We start from the raw sequence: 15,440 nt of genomic DNA on the forward strand, positions 1-15,440 counted from the left end.
AAGTATCATACGAGAAAGAAGTTGTTTCCTCACTTGTCATTACTCTTGTAGCTTAGCATAGCATAGTAGCATAGTAATGGAGATGAAGAAGATGGCAAGCTTTTGCTTTGAAGCATGGCTCTTAGTTGGATTTGCATTCCATAGCCAAGAGTTGTTGGTGTAGGCTCGAAACTTCTCAAGCTTGGAGAAGGATATAGAGTTCTTACTCAACACACAATGAGAATGACAGTGTGTGTGAGAGAGAGTATATACACAAGCTATCCCCTCCTTGGTTGGGTCGACCCCTTCTTCTAGCTCAATATTTGATTTGATTTGGATCTCCTCATTCTTAGCCAATCACATGCTTTGTGCATATCAAGCAACAAGGGTAACATTTGGACAAGTGTCCTCCTTACCCCTTTGGGAGAGAGAGGGCTTGAATAATTCTTGAAATATTATTTGATTGATTTAAATTCTCATTGGATCCCTTTAGAGGCCATGCAATAGGCTTTAGGCGCCTTATGAGGAAAACTTGGGTAAGTGCTTGACATGTGTCCTTATTGCCTCTTGAGTCTTGGACTTGCCGAGAGAGAGAGAGAGAGAGAGAGAGAGAGAGAGAGAGAGAGAGAGAGAGAGAGAGAGAGAGAGAGTGTTTTCTCTCTCTCATGCCCCTAGCTTTAGGGCTCACCCCATCCTTTGTAGGGATCATGGTTGACTTTGGAACACCTCAAGCCCCTCAAGCACCTTAGTCATCAATCATGACAAGCGCCTCAAGCACCTTAGTCATCAAGCACGACAAGCACCTCAAGCACAAGCTAAGCTTGTCTTAAGGTCTAAAATACTCTAAGGTCCTAGGTCTAAGGACTTTTAACACTAGCCTTTGGAGGTCTTTAATGAAGCTAACCCTAAGGTCTTCTAAGCTCCATTAGTTGCTCATTGCTCTTTGGTAGACCATCTCCCTTTTTGGACCTTTAATGAGAAGTAGCCTTTTCTCCCTTTTGGTCCCGTGCTGAGATATATTTAAAAGCACATAGCTATATTCTAACTCTTGTTCCCCTTCATTTTCCCACATTAAATGGTCAATTCAATATGAGAAGATCATTTGAATAGTTAGCTATTGGATTTTATGACATTACCTCTCTCTTGAAACCATAGTCGTCCTCGACTATGAGGTAGATAAGATAAAGCCTTAGTCAATTTAACGGGTCGAGGATCCCTTTTTACCCTACGACATCATTCTAGAATGGAAGATTAATTCATTTGGTGCTTGGGAGACTTAGCTGCCGCAAGCATGTCTGCTCTTTAGTCCATATCATACTTTCCAAAGTAGAGTGACAAATTCTACTTGGTGTTTGGGAGACGTCATCACAAACATGATTCTAAGCATGCATACTACTCAAATTTGTGCACAATAAAAAGAGCGATCTAGTCTTATAAGAGAAAAACATTGATCACTTAAAAGAAACATTTACATTTACTTACTCTAGTGTAGCATTGTAAACATTGACAAGGTTCATACTATCCTTAGGCTGTATTCTTTGCATCCATCTAGCATCTTCAAAAGGATAATTTTTAAACTTAATAAGATACCGTGAGATAATTTTACAATGTCTTAGTACCTTGTCCTCATGTCAAAGGATAGGTTCGGGTTATAGCACCTCTTCTTGATCTTCGATCTCTGGGAGGTCTTCAATAATTGGTTCTGTTGGTGACTCTCCTTTATAAGGCTCACATGAAAAGCATTGTTTATGAGCCAATGGTTGGGCAACTTGAGTTGATAGGCCATCTCATTGATTGTTTTTAAGATTTGAAAAGGACCATAGTATCTTTTTGCTAATTTAGCATAATACTTTTGGTAGCCCATAGGATTTTTGCCCGTAGTTTGCATCAATCGAGCCTTGGGAAACTTACCCAATCATTTTCTTTGAATGTTAAGGCCCTTCTGTGCTTATTAGTTACATGTTTTTTGCTTTGTTGGGAGATGGATATAGCCTCCTTAATCTTTTGGCAAGATTCTTCTATGTCTCGGCTATACTCATCGGCCAGTGAAAATCTTCCCATGTATCTTAAGTAGCAAGGGAGTTTTTGGTCTTCCCTCAATGACTTCAAAAGGTGCCTTTCCTGTAGTAGTATGGACAGTTTTATTGTACGCATACTCCACAAGTGGTAGATACTTCTCCCATTGTGAGCGTTGATCTACTTCTATAACATAAGTCTTTAGTAGATCGAGAACTGTAAGGTTAGCTATCTCACTTTGGTCATCCGTTTGTGGGTGATAGGCCGAAGAGAAATTCAACCTTGTACCTAGATTTTCAAAGAGACCTTTTCAGAAATTATTGGTTATTCTAGGATCTCTATCTGACACGATGGATGTTGGCAATCCATGGTGTTTGAAAATCTAGGACATAAAGAGGGTTGCCATTTGGTGTGCCTTAAAAGTCTTTTTGATAGGAATAAAGTGTGCTTGCTTGCTAAACCTGTTGACTATTGTCCATATTCTTGTATTCCCATGGATAGATTTGGGTAATCCAAAGATAAAATCCATGGATATACTCTCCCATGGCGAATTAGGGATGGACAATGACTGGAGTAATCGAGGTTGCTTCCCTCTATCATACTTTGTCTTTTGCCATACCACACATTTTGAAACATACCCTTATATGTCCACTTTCATGGTGGGCCAATAAAAATACGTGTCTACTCCTCAAAGAGTAGGTTGAATCCCTCTATGTCCCGCATAGGGAGGAGCATGGGATTCATACATCACTTTCTCACGAAGGGAGTGAGTAACACATAGCATGTTGCCATGGAGAAGATAACCATCCTGCAAGGTGAATGGTTCTTCTTTCTTCCCTAAGGCAAGGGCTGACATTATGTCCTTAAAATCAAGGTCAGTAGCATACTCATCTATCATAGAAGATAGATCATTGTGAGTTTCTATAGACACCGCATTTGTGCTTGGTCATCGTGATAGTGCATCGGCTACTTGATTATGCTTACCAGCAATATGAGCAATATGAAAATTGAATCCAGAAAGGAAATTTTCCCACCTCATTTGTTTGTTTTAGAAAGCTTGATTTGCGTCATGAAGTACGTGAGACTTTGGTGGTCTATTTGTAAGATGAATGGAGTCCTTAAAAGATAGTGCTTCCATGTGTCTAGGTCATGTAGAATAGCTAGTAGCTCTTTTTCGTATATGCCCAACACTCGTTCATCGTATTGAGTCTTTGACTTTCATATGCTATGGCATGCCCTTCTTGGAGCAAGACTACTCCAAGGCAATCTCCACAAGCATCACATTGGACCTCAAATGGCTTTGAGAGGTCCAGTAGTGTAAGCACTAGTTGGGAGGTAAGCTTTTCTTTAAGCTTATCAAAAGCATTTTTCTCTTTAGTAGTCCATGCATACTTAACGTTCTTTTTTGTTAAATTATGTAATGGTCCTGTTATTTGAGAGAATTCTCTATGAAGCATCTATAGTATGCACACATACTAATAAACCTTTGTAGCATGTCTAGATTCCTTGGGTTAGACCATCCTTTTATTACCTCTAACTTTGATGGATATATACGGATACCATCTTGAGAGATAATGTCACCTAAGTATTGAATCTCTTTTAGGAAAAATTCACTCTTCTTTTGGTTAACGAAAAGTTTATTCTCCCTCAAAGCTTGAAAGATTACCTGGAGATGTTGCTTATGCTCCTCAAGAGAGATAGCCACTTTTAAGGTCAATCCTATTGAAGTAGGTAGACCCTTGTAGCTTATCAAATAGATCTTCTACCCGTGGTACAGGACATCTATTTTTGATAGTGATCCGCTTTAGTGCTCTATAGTCGACACACATACAATATGTGTTGTCTTTCTTTTGCACTAGTAGGACTGGTGAAAAAGGGAGAGGAACTAGGCCTCACCATCCCCTTATCTACTAGTTCATGAACTTGCCTCATAATCTCCTCTTGTTGAGCTTGAGAAACTCTATAAGGAGGCTTATTAGGCGGTGAGCTCCCAGGTAGAAGCTCTATTCTATGGTCATCATCCCCTTGTTTTGGAGGTAACTCCATAGGGATGTCATCGATAAAAACATCATGGAATCTATTTAGAAAATTAAACAACTCTAATTCTTCTTCATTCCTACCACTTCGTTTTGGTAAAACATTATCGTCATTATGAACTCTTTGACAAAAATAATATACGCGGAAACTGAGCTTTTCATTGACAAGCACGACAAGCACCTCAAGCTTGGGCAAGGTTCCCACTTCAAGGTCAGCCCCAACTTGCTTAAGGTCCTAGGTCTAAGGACTTTTAACAATAACCTTTGAAGGTCTTTACTCAAGCTAATCCTAAGGTCTTTTAAGCTCCATTATATGGTCATTGCTCTTTGATAGAACATCTTCACTTTTGCTTGGCTTAGAGAAGAGTACGAAGAGGATGTCATCGTAGCCTAGAATCATTTGAGACTTCTTATCTTGTATTAGTAAGAAGAAGAAGAAGAAGAAGGTTGAACCTCCATCTGCATGTGTGTATGTGGCTCGTATGTGGTTGCAAGAGCTCAAGCTCTCTCCTTCTCTATCTCTTAACACTATCATCACATCATTTTTTTGTGGCCCTCTACATATATGGCACCAATCTGGCACTTGCTTTTCCATATAATGACTTGAATTCTAATAAGTTGTCACTCCTTTAAGCTACAAATGGCTCTTCTCCATGTCCCATCTTAGGAACATGCCCATGCCTGTAATAAGGAGGTGACCATGTACAAAATGAATCCAAATTTGTTCATATAAAAATTGAAGAGTATAAATTTCCAATTTAAATAGAGCAATGGTGGGCTTAAGTGAGATATATTACTAAAACACTATATATATATATTCAATTCAAATAAATTGGTGGTGCGCTTGAGTGAGATATAAAACTAAAATGCTATATTGTTTTTAAAAAAAGTAAAAATAGATAGGAGGCCTGCCTCTTATCCGAAGAGCAAGAGACCTCCTAATGTCCTTGGAGAGTCCCGAAGACACTTTCAATGAGAGATGCATCTATGGGTGTCATGGCTATAGCATATGGTACATTTCTTGTGGCTTTACCGAGTTAATGATCAAGTTTTGAACTCATATGAAACTCAAGTTTGTATGCATGTCTAGTGGACCATTCATGCTTTTTTTATAAAATAAAACCAAAATAGGAGGTGGTACAAGTGAGGTTGGTGAGTGACGATACATCTCACACGGCCACATGCAGAGGCATGACTCCATTATTGCTTTTGTAAGTATAATCTTGCATGTCTCTATAGTTTAGGATTGGCATGATCAAAATGAAAAACAATCTAACTTTGGATCTATTTGAAACATACCAAAGACTACGTTCAAACTCCCACTTCAGCTAAGACCAAGATGGCGCCACTAGAGCTACAAAGTCCTTCACATGACGCTACATCTAGTGTGCCTTTTTGTGAGTATGTTTCACCACTACCTTTGGCGTGCTCTTTTGCTAGTATGTTTCAACACTTTTTGATATTTTTGTTTGTGAAATTGAACTCTAAACTATCTACTAAATTGTTAACTGATCTAATTGCATTTGTTGATTCTGCAAGAGACTCGTGGAGAGACTAATCTAGAGCTTGTGGCCAAGGAGGAGGAGGAGGATGAAGGCAAGAGGTGGGATGTGGAGCATGCAACGGGCACAACAACACAAGAGATGGGGTGGCCAACTCACATTGAGGATGATTAAAATAGACATAGTTCCCAATCATCCAACTTAGAGGGCGACAGCCCATTAGAACCAGCTCTACGATCACTAGGATCGTTGACATCTCGTTTTATATCTTTTGATTCAAGTACCCATCCTTGTTCCAATTCATAGTTTGACATTTATGACTATTGTATTTTCATTCATGATCATATAGTGAGATGTTCCATCCTATTTGTTGCTTAAGGATGTTTCAGTTTTGTCTATTAGAAAAAATGGAAAAAGTGATGCAACGCTCAACATATAACACATATCGTGATCCATTCGTAAACGATTTAGTCAAAACTATTGCAAAAACAAGTCCTCCTCATATGAAATCTTCAACGCATTTTACAATCATCAAAATGTACAAGCGTTTGTGTGCGTAGGTTGCTTAGGCACTTCGATAAAAAAATCACAGAGAATTACTATGCACAGAGAATGCATCTCATAGAAACCATTACACTCTTTAAAACTCCTCATAGGAGTGATATGACTTAGCATATACGTGCAAATGAGGGCTAAATAGAGAAAGGTGTTGCAAGCTCCATAGATGTTACCTACAACCGTCACGAAAATAAAAAAAGCAGTAACATCATAGAACTTAGGTGTCATTGGTGTTGATATGAATGTGTGTATGTGTGTGCATGTGTATTTCATGTGTGTGTGTATCCAATTTGACCTTTGCCATGCCTTGATGGCTTCAATGAGAGGACGAGCTCCAAAGCAGTTAGCCAATGATAGCCCGTGTTTCGTAGTCTTCTTCATGCTTCTTGATGAGGGATGCAAACAAGAGCGCCGACGGGGTAGGACCCAAAGCTAGAGCTCATGGAGGGAGGTCTTAATGCTGAGTAGACGAAGGACTTTGCTGCTCACTTTGGTTCCAAACAAGACTCTGATCGTTGGCAAGGTTTTACTAAATAGAGTCAGCTCAAAGGGTAAAAGTAGTTTGGCCTACTGTGTGGAGGAAAGAGCAAAGTTAACAAAAAGGTTGGAAGAACGACCTTTTTGGCCAAAGCGGAATTGAAGAGAGGTTGTGGGTAGGCCCCTCTTGCTTTTACTTCATGAGTAATCGTGGTAGCTTGCTGCTATCACTTTGCATATCTTTGCCTTTTCAATCTCCTTCTTCAACATGTGTGGCACTACCATTCAAGAAACCTTCAAGTTTTCTACAACCAACCAATAGGTTTTCTCCCTCCATGAAAACAAGACGTCCGTAGTAGCACTCCGCTTCGGAAGAGAGAGACACAGAGAATCTTGCTTCTCATCGTGGCATGTCATAGAAAAAAAAGCAACCCGTTTTACACGGGCTGAAGAAACCTACTCCTTTCTCTCTTGAAAGCCAGTGGACTTTGGAATTTTAGCTAGCATAAAAAGGTCCAAAAAAACAGAACACAGTACTTACATTTCCTTTCTTATTTTCTTCTTCGGCTTTGAATCCATACTCTTGTAGTTTGCAGAAGGCGAGTTGTATTACTTGTAGAGCACTTCAAGCTGTCGGCGAGGATTTACGGCACACCCGCTTCGACGAGATGTCGGTGAGACCCCTGCTTCCGCACACGCGCCCACAGCACCAACATACACACGTTGATCGATTTGTTGTTCTCTAGATTTTTGAGTACAATGGGAGCGCAGTTGTCGCTATGGTGGGCAAGAACTGCTTCGCCATTGCATGTGATCGGCGTTTGGGAGTCCAACTTCAGACAGTAGCCACCGATTTCCAACGGGTTTTCAGAATCCATGACAAGCTTTACATTGGTCTATCTGGTCTTATCACTGATGTGCAAACTTTGTAAGCTCTACTGTTGATTCGGGGAGTGAGAGTGAGATTCACTATATCATGGCTTTAAAAAAACTGTCTTGTGAATAGGCACCAGCGTTTGCAGTTTCGGCACAAGCTCTATAATCTTAAAGAGGAAAGAAACATGAAACCAGAGACCTTTGCCAATCTGGTCTCGTCCATATTGTATGAGAAAAGGTAGGCTTTCTTTGCTCACCAAATGTAAGTGCTTTGCATCTTCCCATCCATACATCTCAAAAGTTTTTTGAGTTGTGTGGATCAGGTTTTAAAATTGTTTTGACACCATCTGGCATTTGTTGTGATCCTTTGAGCTTGTACAGTTTTTGACCAGAGGCAAGCAGAGCTTGCTGTCTTTACCTCTCATGGTGAATGCATGGCTCTTCAGTTTGTGGTGATTAGAGACTTGAGCATGTAGTAGGTCATGGCCAGTCTTAGCTTTCAAAAAGATGGACTTGACATTCACTCATTTGGCTAGGTGTCAATGTGATGTTATGGTTCACCATATGTCATTGTAAGGGTATTGTGTCGTTTCTTTTTAACATCAGCCAGATGTATCCGAGAAAAAGGTTACAGTAGGCTTTTTGATGTGCTGATGTAATAAGAACAAAAGAACTTTTTAACACATTGATATTAAACACCTCATTATCTTCTTACCAACTATTTTTTCACTTGAGATGGTTATAGATCTAGAGAAGGATGGATAGGCTGATAGCTAGTGAGGAGATGCAAGAGACAACGTCACTTTGTAGAAAGGATGTTAAAGTTATGCATTTTATGTGAATATTCATTTTAAAGCCCATTACTTTGACAATTATTTTCTAAAGATGTAAGTATTTGGCATGTTTTACTAAGGTGGACTGAGCAAGCTCGCTTGGAGAGCAATTGAGTAAACCTTTGCCCTTTGTTGTAACTCATTCATCTTAGTATTTTTTGGTTATCAATCTCCCCTCCTCTCTCTCTCTCTCTCTCTCTCTCTCTCTCTCTCTTTCTCTCTTGCAAGTGTTTTTGTGTTCTTGGATGGTTAACTTAGATATGACATGGAAGTTTTAGGGCCTAGGGGCCTAGGCTCGCGTGTGAACACAGTTAGAGGAAAGAGTAAGAGTGGCAGAGTCCGCACAACGGTGTGGTAGAGGGGTAGCAAGCATTAGCAATGGCCCCTAGTAGCATGCAGTGGCTTGTGGCAGGTGCACGATGCGGGAACAGAGATTGTTAGTAGGTGGCATCGTGAAATTGGCATGTTAGGTCTGTGGTGTAACAGTCTTGGACACTCCAAGTTGAGAATCTACCGCGACACCACAATAAATCACTTCAAAACATTTCACAGTTCACGATTGATTCGACGCTGGCTTGGCGGAGTTTTGTGCCTAGAGATGTTGGCCCCAAAGACTGCCTCCCCTTTCGATATTTCTTTTTGTATTAATCTGTTGCAAAGTACAAGCGAGTGGGAGGCTCTCACTCTCAAACTCTGCGTCTAGATGCTGTGCAGAGTGGGAGGCCTGCCCACTTATTTAAAGAGTTTACAAGGGATGCCTAAAGCAGAGCCCCAAAAGCTGAAAATCAAAAGCCTTGCCAAATAAAGCAAAAGCAAAAGAGCTCTCTCTCTCTCTCTCTCTCTCTCTCTCTCTCTCCCCCCCCCCCCCCCCCCCCCCCCCAAAATACGTAACAAAAGCAAAAACTGCTTGTCGTAAAATCCGTTGCGATTTACGAGATGCCACGTCAGCAGTATGCACTTTCCGGATTCTGCGCCTCATTTTGCGGGGCCTGTCCGTACGGAGCCTGCCACGTCATTGCCTGCATTTCTAGGGGTTCTCCTCACGGAGCATGTGTGTATATGAGTGTACCGGCTGCCACGTCACCAATTTGTGACATACCCCCCTCTTGAAAGCATTGTAATCGCCCTCGATTACGCCTGCAAAACAAATAGAAGTCATAAACTGTCTTAGCAGACACTGACTGTTAGTACCGACGCACTAGGAACACACATCTAGCACATCTAGCAATCGACAGTCACATCACACGACATCACTTGATATCACAGGGCATCACATGACAAATCACATTCAACATTCATTCAGATTTCAGACCATGATTTATCGGCAATGCAATTAGCAATCGCATCTAGATCCACTCAGGACCTCATAGATGCCCAATTGACTAATCCCTATTGCAACCATGTCTATCGAGATCATTCAGACCAAAATGCTACAGTCATTTCGTCTATCATTTCCTGCACTTAAACAAGTCAGTATCATGTTCGGGAATTCCAGTTCATAAAGTCATACTGTCAGCTCTCAGTATCCCTGAAGCTCAAAGAGACATCAATGACTCTAGTATCAAAAATCAAGGCATCTGTTGACAAAGGAGTGGAGTAACTCTCCTCTTGTGCATACCCACTGCACCAGATATCTGGCCAAGTTGGATTCAGGGTTCCATTTGGAAGACTATGCTAAACCAAACGCTTCAAGGTAATGTTTCACATTCCGAGGAGTATCTGCCAGGTCCTCCTCCTCCATTCACTTCGCATCCAATGCAGAGTAGGTCTTGAATTTAACCAAGAACCATCATTTCGCTTTACCTTCTTTCTTTATGTGCTAATTTTTATTCTGGAACGAGTATTTGCTTGTTTTCGTCCATTTCGGGTTGCTCATCATCGGGCACATCGCCTTCAAAAGGCTTCAAGAGACTCACATGAAAAACATTGTGAATCGTTTAAGTGTCAGGCAGTTTCAGTCGGAAGAAGATATCATTGATCTTTTCGGAGATCTGGAAAGGTCCGTAGTATCGCATACTAAGCTTCGGAAAAAGCCTCTCCTTTCCCTTTTTCTTTCTTAGGCGTGCCTTCTCAAAACGTAAGAGCACCCAATCATTCTCCTTCAATTTCAAATCGCGACGATGACTGTAACAAACTGCTGACGTGTCAAAGCCCTGAAGAAGGGAGCCAACCTGCAGATGTTGGCCGAGGGGCCTAAACCCTAAGAAGAACGAGTAACAAAAGAAGTCCTACCAACTTATGGGGACCCCATCCGATGCCCCCCCCCCCAAGTGACAGGATTAAAATAAAGCAGGACCTATACACACATACACAAATTGATGACGTGGCAGATTTTCGAAAATTGCACTGACATGATGACGTGGTAGGCTGTACAGATTTTCGTGTATTGCGTTGGCTAATGATGTGGCAGGCTGTACTGATTTTCGTAAATTGTGCTAACAGCTTTTTGGCTTTGCTTTTGGACCAGATGCTTTTAAGTTTGAAGGCTTTTTACTGTAAACTGCTTTTGGGGCCTAGGGCCTTTAAATATGAGGTTAGGGCTCATTCTCTGGCATGCTTCTTGGAGAAGGTGCAGAGTTTGGAGTACCAGCTTGTACAACGTTGATGCAATATAAAGAAGTACTGAAAGGGGCGCCAAGGTTTGGGGCCAATACTCTTTGGGGTGGAATTCCGCCACTCCGTGTCGCGTGTCGTCTCTCTCTCTCTCTCTCTCTCTCTCAGTTCAGTTGTTATTGAAGTGCTAAAAGTCTGTTGAGTTTGTTCTTTTCTATTGGCACGTGGTGCCCGTCTTATGATAGTGGTATCAGAGCATCAAGCGTGTGCTTTTCTAAAAGCATATTCGGTCCTACAAAAGAGCAGACAGAGCTATTGGGATTTTTATTTGAGGTATCTTCGCCCTCCAACCCGGACTTACTAGCCACTCCCACCCTTACTTCATCGCGCATCGGGCGTGCTCTCGTCTTCACCTCTCATGTCTTACAGGGCATAGCCATTAAGATCACTTGCAAGAGAAGGATCCAAGATTTGTTTCGAGTCATAGTGCCATGGAGATATTGATCTCTATAGCTACCAAGCCACACACTTCCAAGGACTTGGCAAGCTTTCAAGCAAAAAAATTTGCCTGAAGTAATATGGTTTCTAACATCTTCCTTCGGAGTGCAACTTCTGGCAGAGTGGGGTATCTTAAAATGCTTCCCATGGAAACCCTAGCAGATTATATCTTGAAATTTCTCGACATCTCTCAATAGATGTCTCTTCTTGAGTTGATAACCTTGGAGGTTCGATGCGATTGCTATCTTGGGACTACCATCATCGCCAAAGAAACACTGTCTGTCCAAGACCTGATGGACCATCCTGTGCTCGGCTATGACCTTACGAAATGAACCTAACCCTAATTTTTGGTGCAGGTTCTAGGATGGAAAGTCAGTCGACTTTTCGAGCTCGACTAATGTCGAGATTGCTTTTTAAGTTTGAATTTTGTCTGAGAATCTGTTCGAGAACTTGTTTGGTGATCCTGTTTGAAATTTGTTTGAAATGGATGGTACTTGTTTTGGTGCCGATTTGAAATGTTTGACTCTGCTTTTAATACTGGTTTCATTGATTGGTGATTTTACTCCCGGGTGGAGAAGTGAGAAATACTATTTTGGTATTGTTTGAACCTCGGAACGACGTAGGCCGATGCCTGGGGAGCGTTTCGTTGTATGTTTGAAAACCTCTGGATGACGCAGTCCGATGCTTGGGGAGCGTTTGGTTGTATGCTTGACCCTCCAAGCCCCCAGACTGCGGTTTGGGGAGCGTTTGGTTGTACAGTCCTCTGAGCTCATGGCCCGGACCTTTTTAGGTTATTTGCGGGGGGAGTGACGAGGTAGTCGTTGAGTAGCTTCATATCGCAAACCGTTTGTCTCGGGAGTGCTCAGCGGCGTTGTTTGTTGTGTCTTGTAACATGCATATGTAAGCATTTGTGTTGCATTGTGATGTGCCAACTACTGAGTATTCCTAATTGGATGAGATTGCCTGGGTATGTAATTTTAGTGTATCAAGACACCCATGGAAGATCAGTGCGGTCTGGGTGTGATTGCTAATTTTACTACGCCCGAATATCAAGAGTTCGGATTTGGATGAAAGGAGAAGTTAACTCCTTGATCAAAAGAGCAGAAAGGAGAAGCTAACTCCTTAACAAAAAGAGCAAACTGATTGTCCCTCGGAATGACCCTCGGAAATTTTTTGAGCTAACTTGAGTTGTTTTGCAGATATGCTGTAATCGCGGACGATTACTCTCTTTCAAGAAGGGGAAATGTAACAAACTGCTGACGTGTCAAAGCCCCGAAGAAGGGAGCCAACTTGCAGATATCGGCCGAGGGGCCTAAATCCTAAGAAGAACAAGTAACAGAAGAAGTCCTAACAACTTATGGGGACCCCATTCGATGGGGCCCCAAGTGCCAAAGGATTAAAATAAAGCAGGACCTACACACACATACACAAACTGATGACGTGGCAGATTTTCGAAAATTGCACTAGCATGATGATGTGGCACGATGTACGGATTTCTGCGTTTTGCGTTGGCTGATGACGTGGCAGGCTTTACGGATTTTCGTAAATTGCATTGATAGCTTTTTGGCTTTGCTTTTGGACCAGATGCTTTTAAGTTTGAAGGTCTTTTATTGCAAACTGCTTTTGGGGCCTAGGGCCTTTAAATATGAGGTTAGGGCTCATTCTCTGGCATGCTTCCCGGAGAAGGTGCAGAATCTAGAGTACTGGCTTGTACAATGTTCATGCAATATAAAGAATACCGAAAGGGGCGCCAAGGTTTGGGGCCAATTCTCTCTGGGGTGGAATTCCGCCACTCCGTGTCGCGTGTCGTCTCTCTCTCTTCTCAGTTCAGTTGTTATTGAAGGGCTAAAAGTCTGTTCAGTCTGTTCTTTTCTATTGGCACGTGGTGCCCGTCTTGTGACAATGACGATCTGCTGCCTTTTTCTGTCTTTCCTGAGATTTCTGCAAAGCCTCGCAGACCTTGGCAAAAGCCGTGTCCAAGTCGCGCGTGTACTGATCGGCTTCAAAAATCTTATCTTTCGTGCTTAGGAAGGGTGGAACCTTCACAACACCTTCAATAATCTCAAATGGCGCCTTCCCCGTTGAAGAGTGTATCGTGTTGTTGTAGGAAAATTCCACCAAAGGTAGGTACTTTTCCCATTGAGTCTTCTGATCCGAGATATAAGACTTCAATAAATCTAAAACCACTGAATTGGCAATCTCAGATTGCCCGTCAGTCTACAGGTGGAAAGATGACAAGAACTGCAACTGCGTGCCAATGTTCTTCCAAATTGCCTTCCAAAACAAACTCGTAAATCAAGGGTCCCTGTCGGAGACAATCGTCTCGGGCATGCCATGTAATCTAAAGATTTGGGCCACAAACAGTCTCGCTAAGTGATCCGGCTTGACTGTTTTCTTCACTGAAATGAAATGAGCCTGCTTGCTAAATCTGTGAATAACAGTCCAGATACCATCGTGACCACTCTGTGTTCTTGGGAGATAAAAAATGAAATCCATTGCAATACTTTCCCAGGGACGGGTGGGTATGGGCAAAGGCTGTAACAATCCGTGTGCTTTATACCTGTCAAACTTGACCTTTTGGCATACCAAGCAACTGCGCACAAACTCGTCCACATCCTTCTTGAGTCTCGGCCAAAAGAAGTATCTCTACCCATTTCAAGGTGGTAGCAATGCCGCGGTGACCCGTGAAAGGTGGACAGTGGCATTCGATCGCAACCTTTTCCCTCAACGGCTGTGTAACGCAAAACATGGTTTTCCTCATCAAGTAGCTATCCCGAATGGAATATCCCGCTACTGTCTCCCCATCCCGTATCCGTGTGAAAATGTCTGCAAAATCTGTATCTGTGACATATTGATCGACCATATCCTCAAAGCTCCTATGATGTATCGTGGAAATAGCCAGAACCAATGGCTTCCGAGACAAAGCATCTGCCACCAAATTCTTCTGTCCTTGCACATGGACAATCTGGAAGTGAAACTACGACAATTTGTTTGTTTGCCGCATCTGCTTTTTCGATAGCTGCATCTGTGACAAGTAGTATCGTAAACTCTGATGGTCTGTAAAGACAGTAAAATCCGCTCCGAGTAGGTAATGCGCCACTGAGTAAGAGCATGGATAACCGCCAAAAGCTCTTACTCATAAATGTGTCCTGTCAATTCCTGCCTTGAGAACAATCGACTCTCGTAAGCAATGACATGGCCTTCCCAGACTACGACCACAAGTATCACAATATACTTCAAATGACTTTTGCAAGTCCGGCAAAGTCAAAACTGGTCCCGTAGTCAATTTCTCTTTCAATGTCTGAAAGGCAGTCACCTTTGTGGATCTCCACGAGAAAAAGGACTCCTTTGTATGTCACGTGACACATCCCAACCCTATGTGTCCGTGGACAAGCTACACCACAGCAGGGTTCAGTCAGTTTAGATTAGCAGTGATCTGGCACTTTTGTGAGTCTATTCGTAGACCGTGCATGCCCAGTCACTTAGCATAGATGCATATCCTCCGGTTGCACACAGCATGATCATCGGAATTCCCATCAGAATCCATTAGCATCAGTTAGGGGAATTTTCCAGTGCATTTAGCCTATTTTCCTATTTATTGGTATTTTCACTTATTATTTTTAAGTGACTTTCCAACAAAAGTAGGTAGGGCAATTTTGCTAAGTTAATATATAAGCAAACCCAAGTTAGCACTTTCTGGCAGAAGAGGCAGCAGGAGCTTCCCGCTCAACAAGCAACTTCTCAGCAGTACCCCCTCAGACCATCCAGCGTTTTTGCATCTTCAACCATCCCTGGCGTTTTTGCATCTACACCCCAGCCTGGTGTTTATCCTTCACAGTAGATCCATCGCCTACAAGTTCCCTCCCTGGCACTTGTTCCCCCTTGAGGCAGCCCCAAGAGCCAGCGTTTTTGGGGTTGCAATCCTCAGCAGCCATAGCGTTTTGGTCTCAGCTTTTCAGCCTCAAAAACGCAGCAAGACATCAGCCAATCTCAGCGTTTTTTTCTGCAAACAAGCAAAACCTCAGCAGTTTGTAGCGTTTTTCAGCAAGGAATAGATCTACAAGTGCAGCGTTTTCAGCAGGTGCAAATCAGCATAAAAACGCAGCCTAAAG

At 42.2% G+C, this 15,440-nt stretch overlaps 1 protein-coding gene across 1 annotated transcript in view; it reads left to right on the forward strand.

Moving 5' to 3' along the window:
• The first annotated feature begins 7,091 nt into the window (after nt 1-7,091).
• The window catches only part of LOC147419064 (proteasome subunit beta type-3), a 37,053-nt gene continuing 28,704 nt past the window's right edge, over nt 7,092-15,440 (forward strand). Inside the window, exons 1-3 of the mRNA XM_086506044.1 lie at nt 7,092-7,242; nt 7,315-7,496; nt 7,575-7,682. Of these exons, the coding sequence (XP_086362170.1) occupies nt 7,237-7,242; nt 7,315-7,496; nt 7,575-7,682 (296 nt within the window). The 5' untranslated portion in view covers nt 7,092-7,236. The remainder of the gene's footprint in view (nt 7,243-7,314; nt 7,497-7,574; nt 7,683-15,440) is intronic.

Source organism: Adiantum capillus-veneris, chromosome 29 (assembly GCF_014529385.1).
Source record: "Adiantum capillus-veneris isolate H3 chromosome 29, ASM1452938v2, whole genome shotgun sequence".
Classification (NCBI taxonomy): Eukaryota; Viridiplantae; Streptophyta; class Polypodiopsida; order Polypodiales; family Pteridaceae; genus Adiantum; species Adiantum capillus-veneris.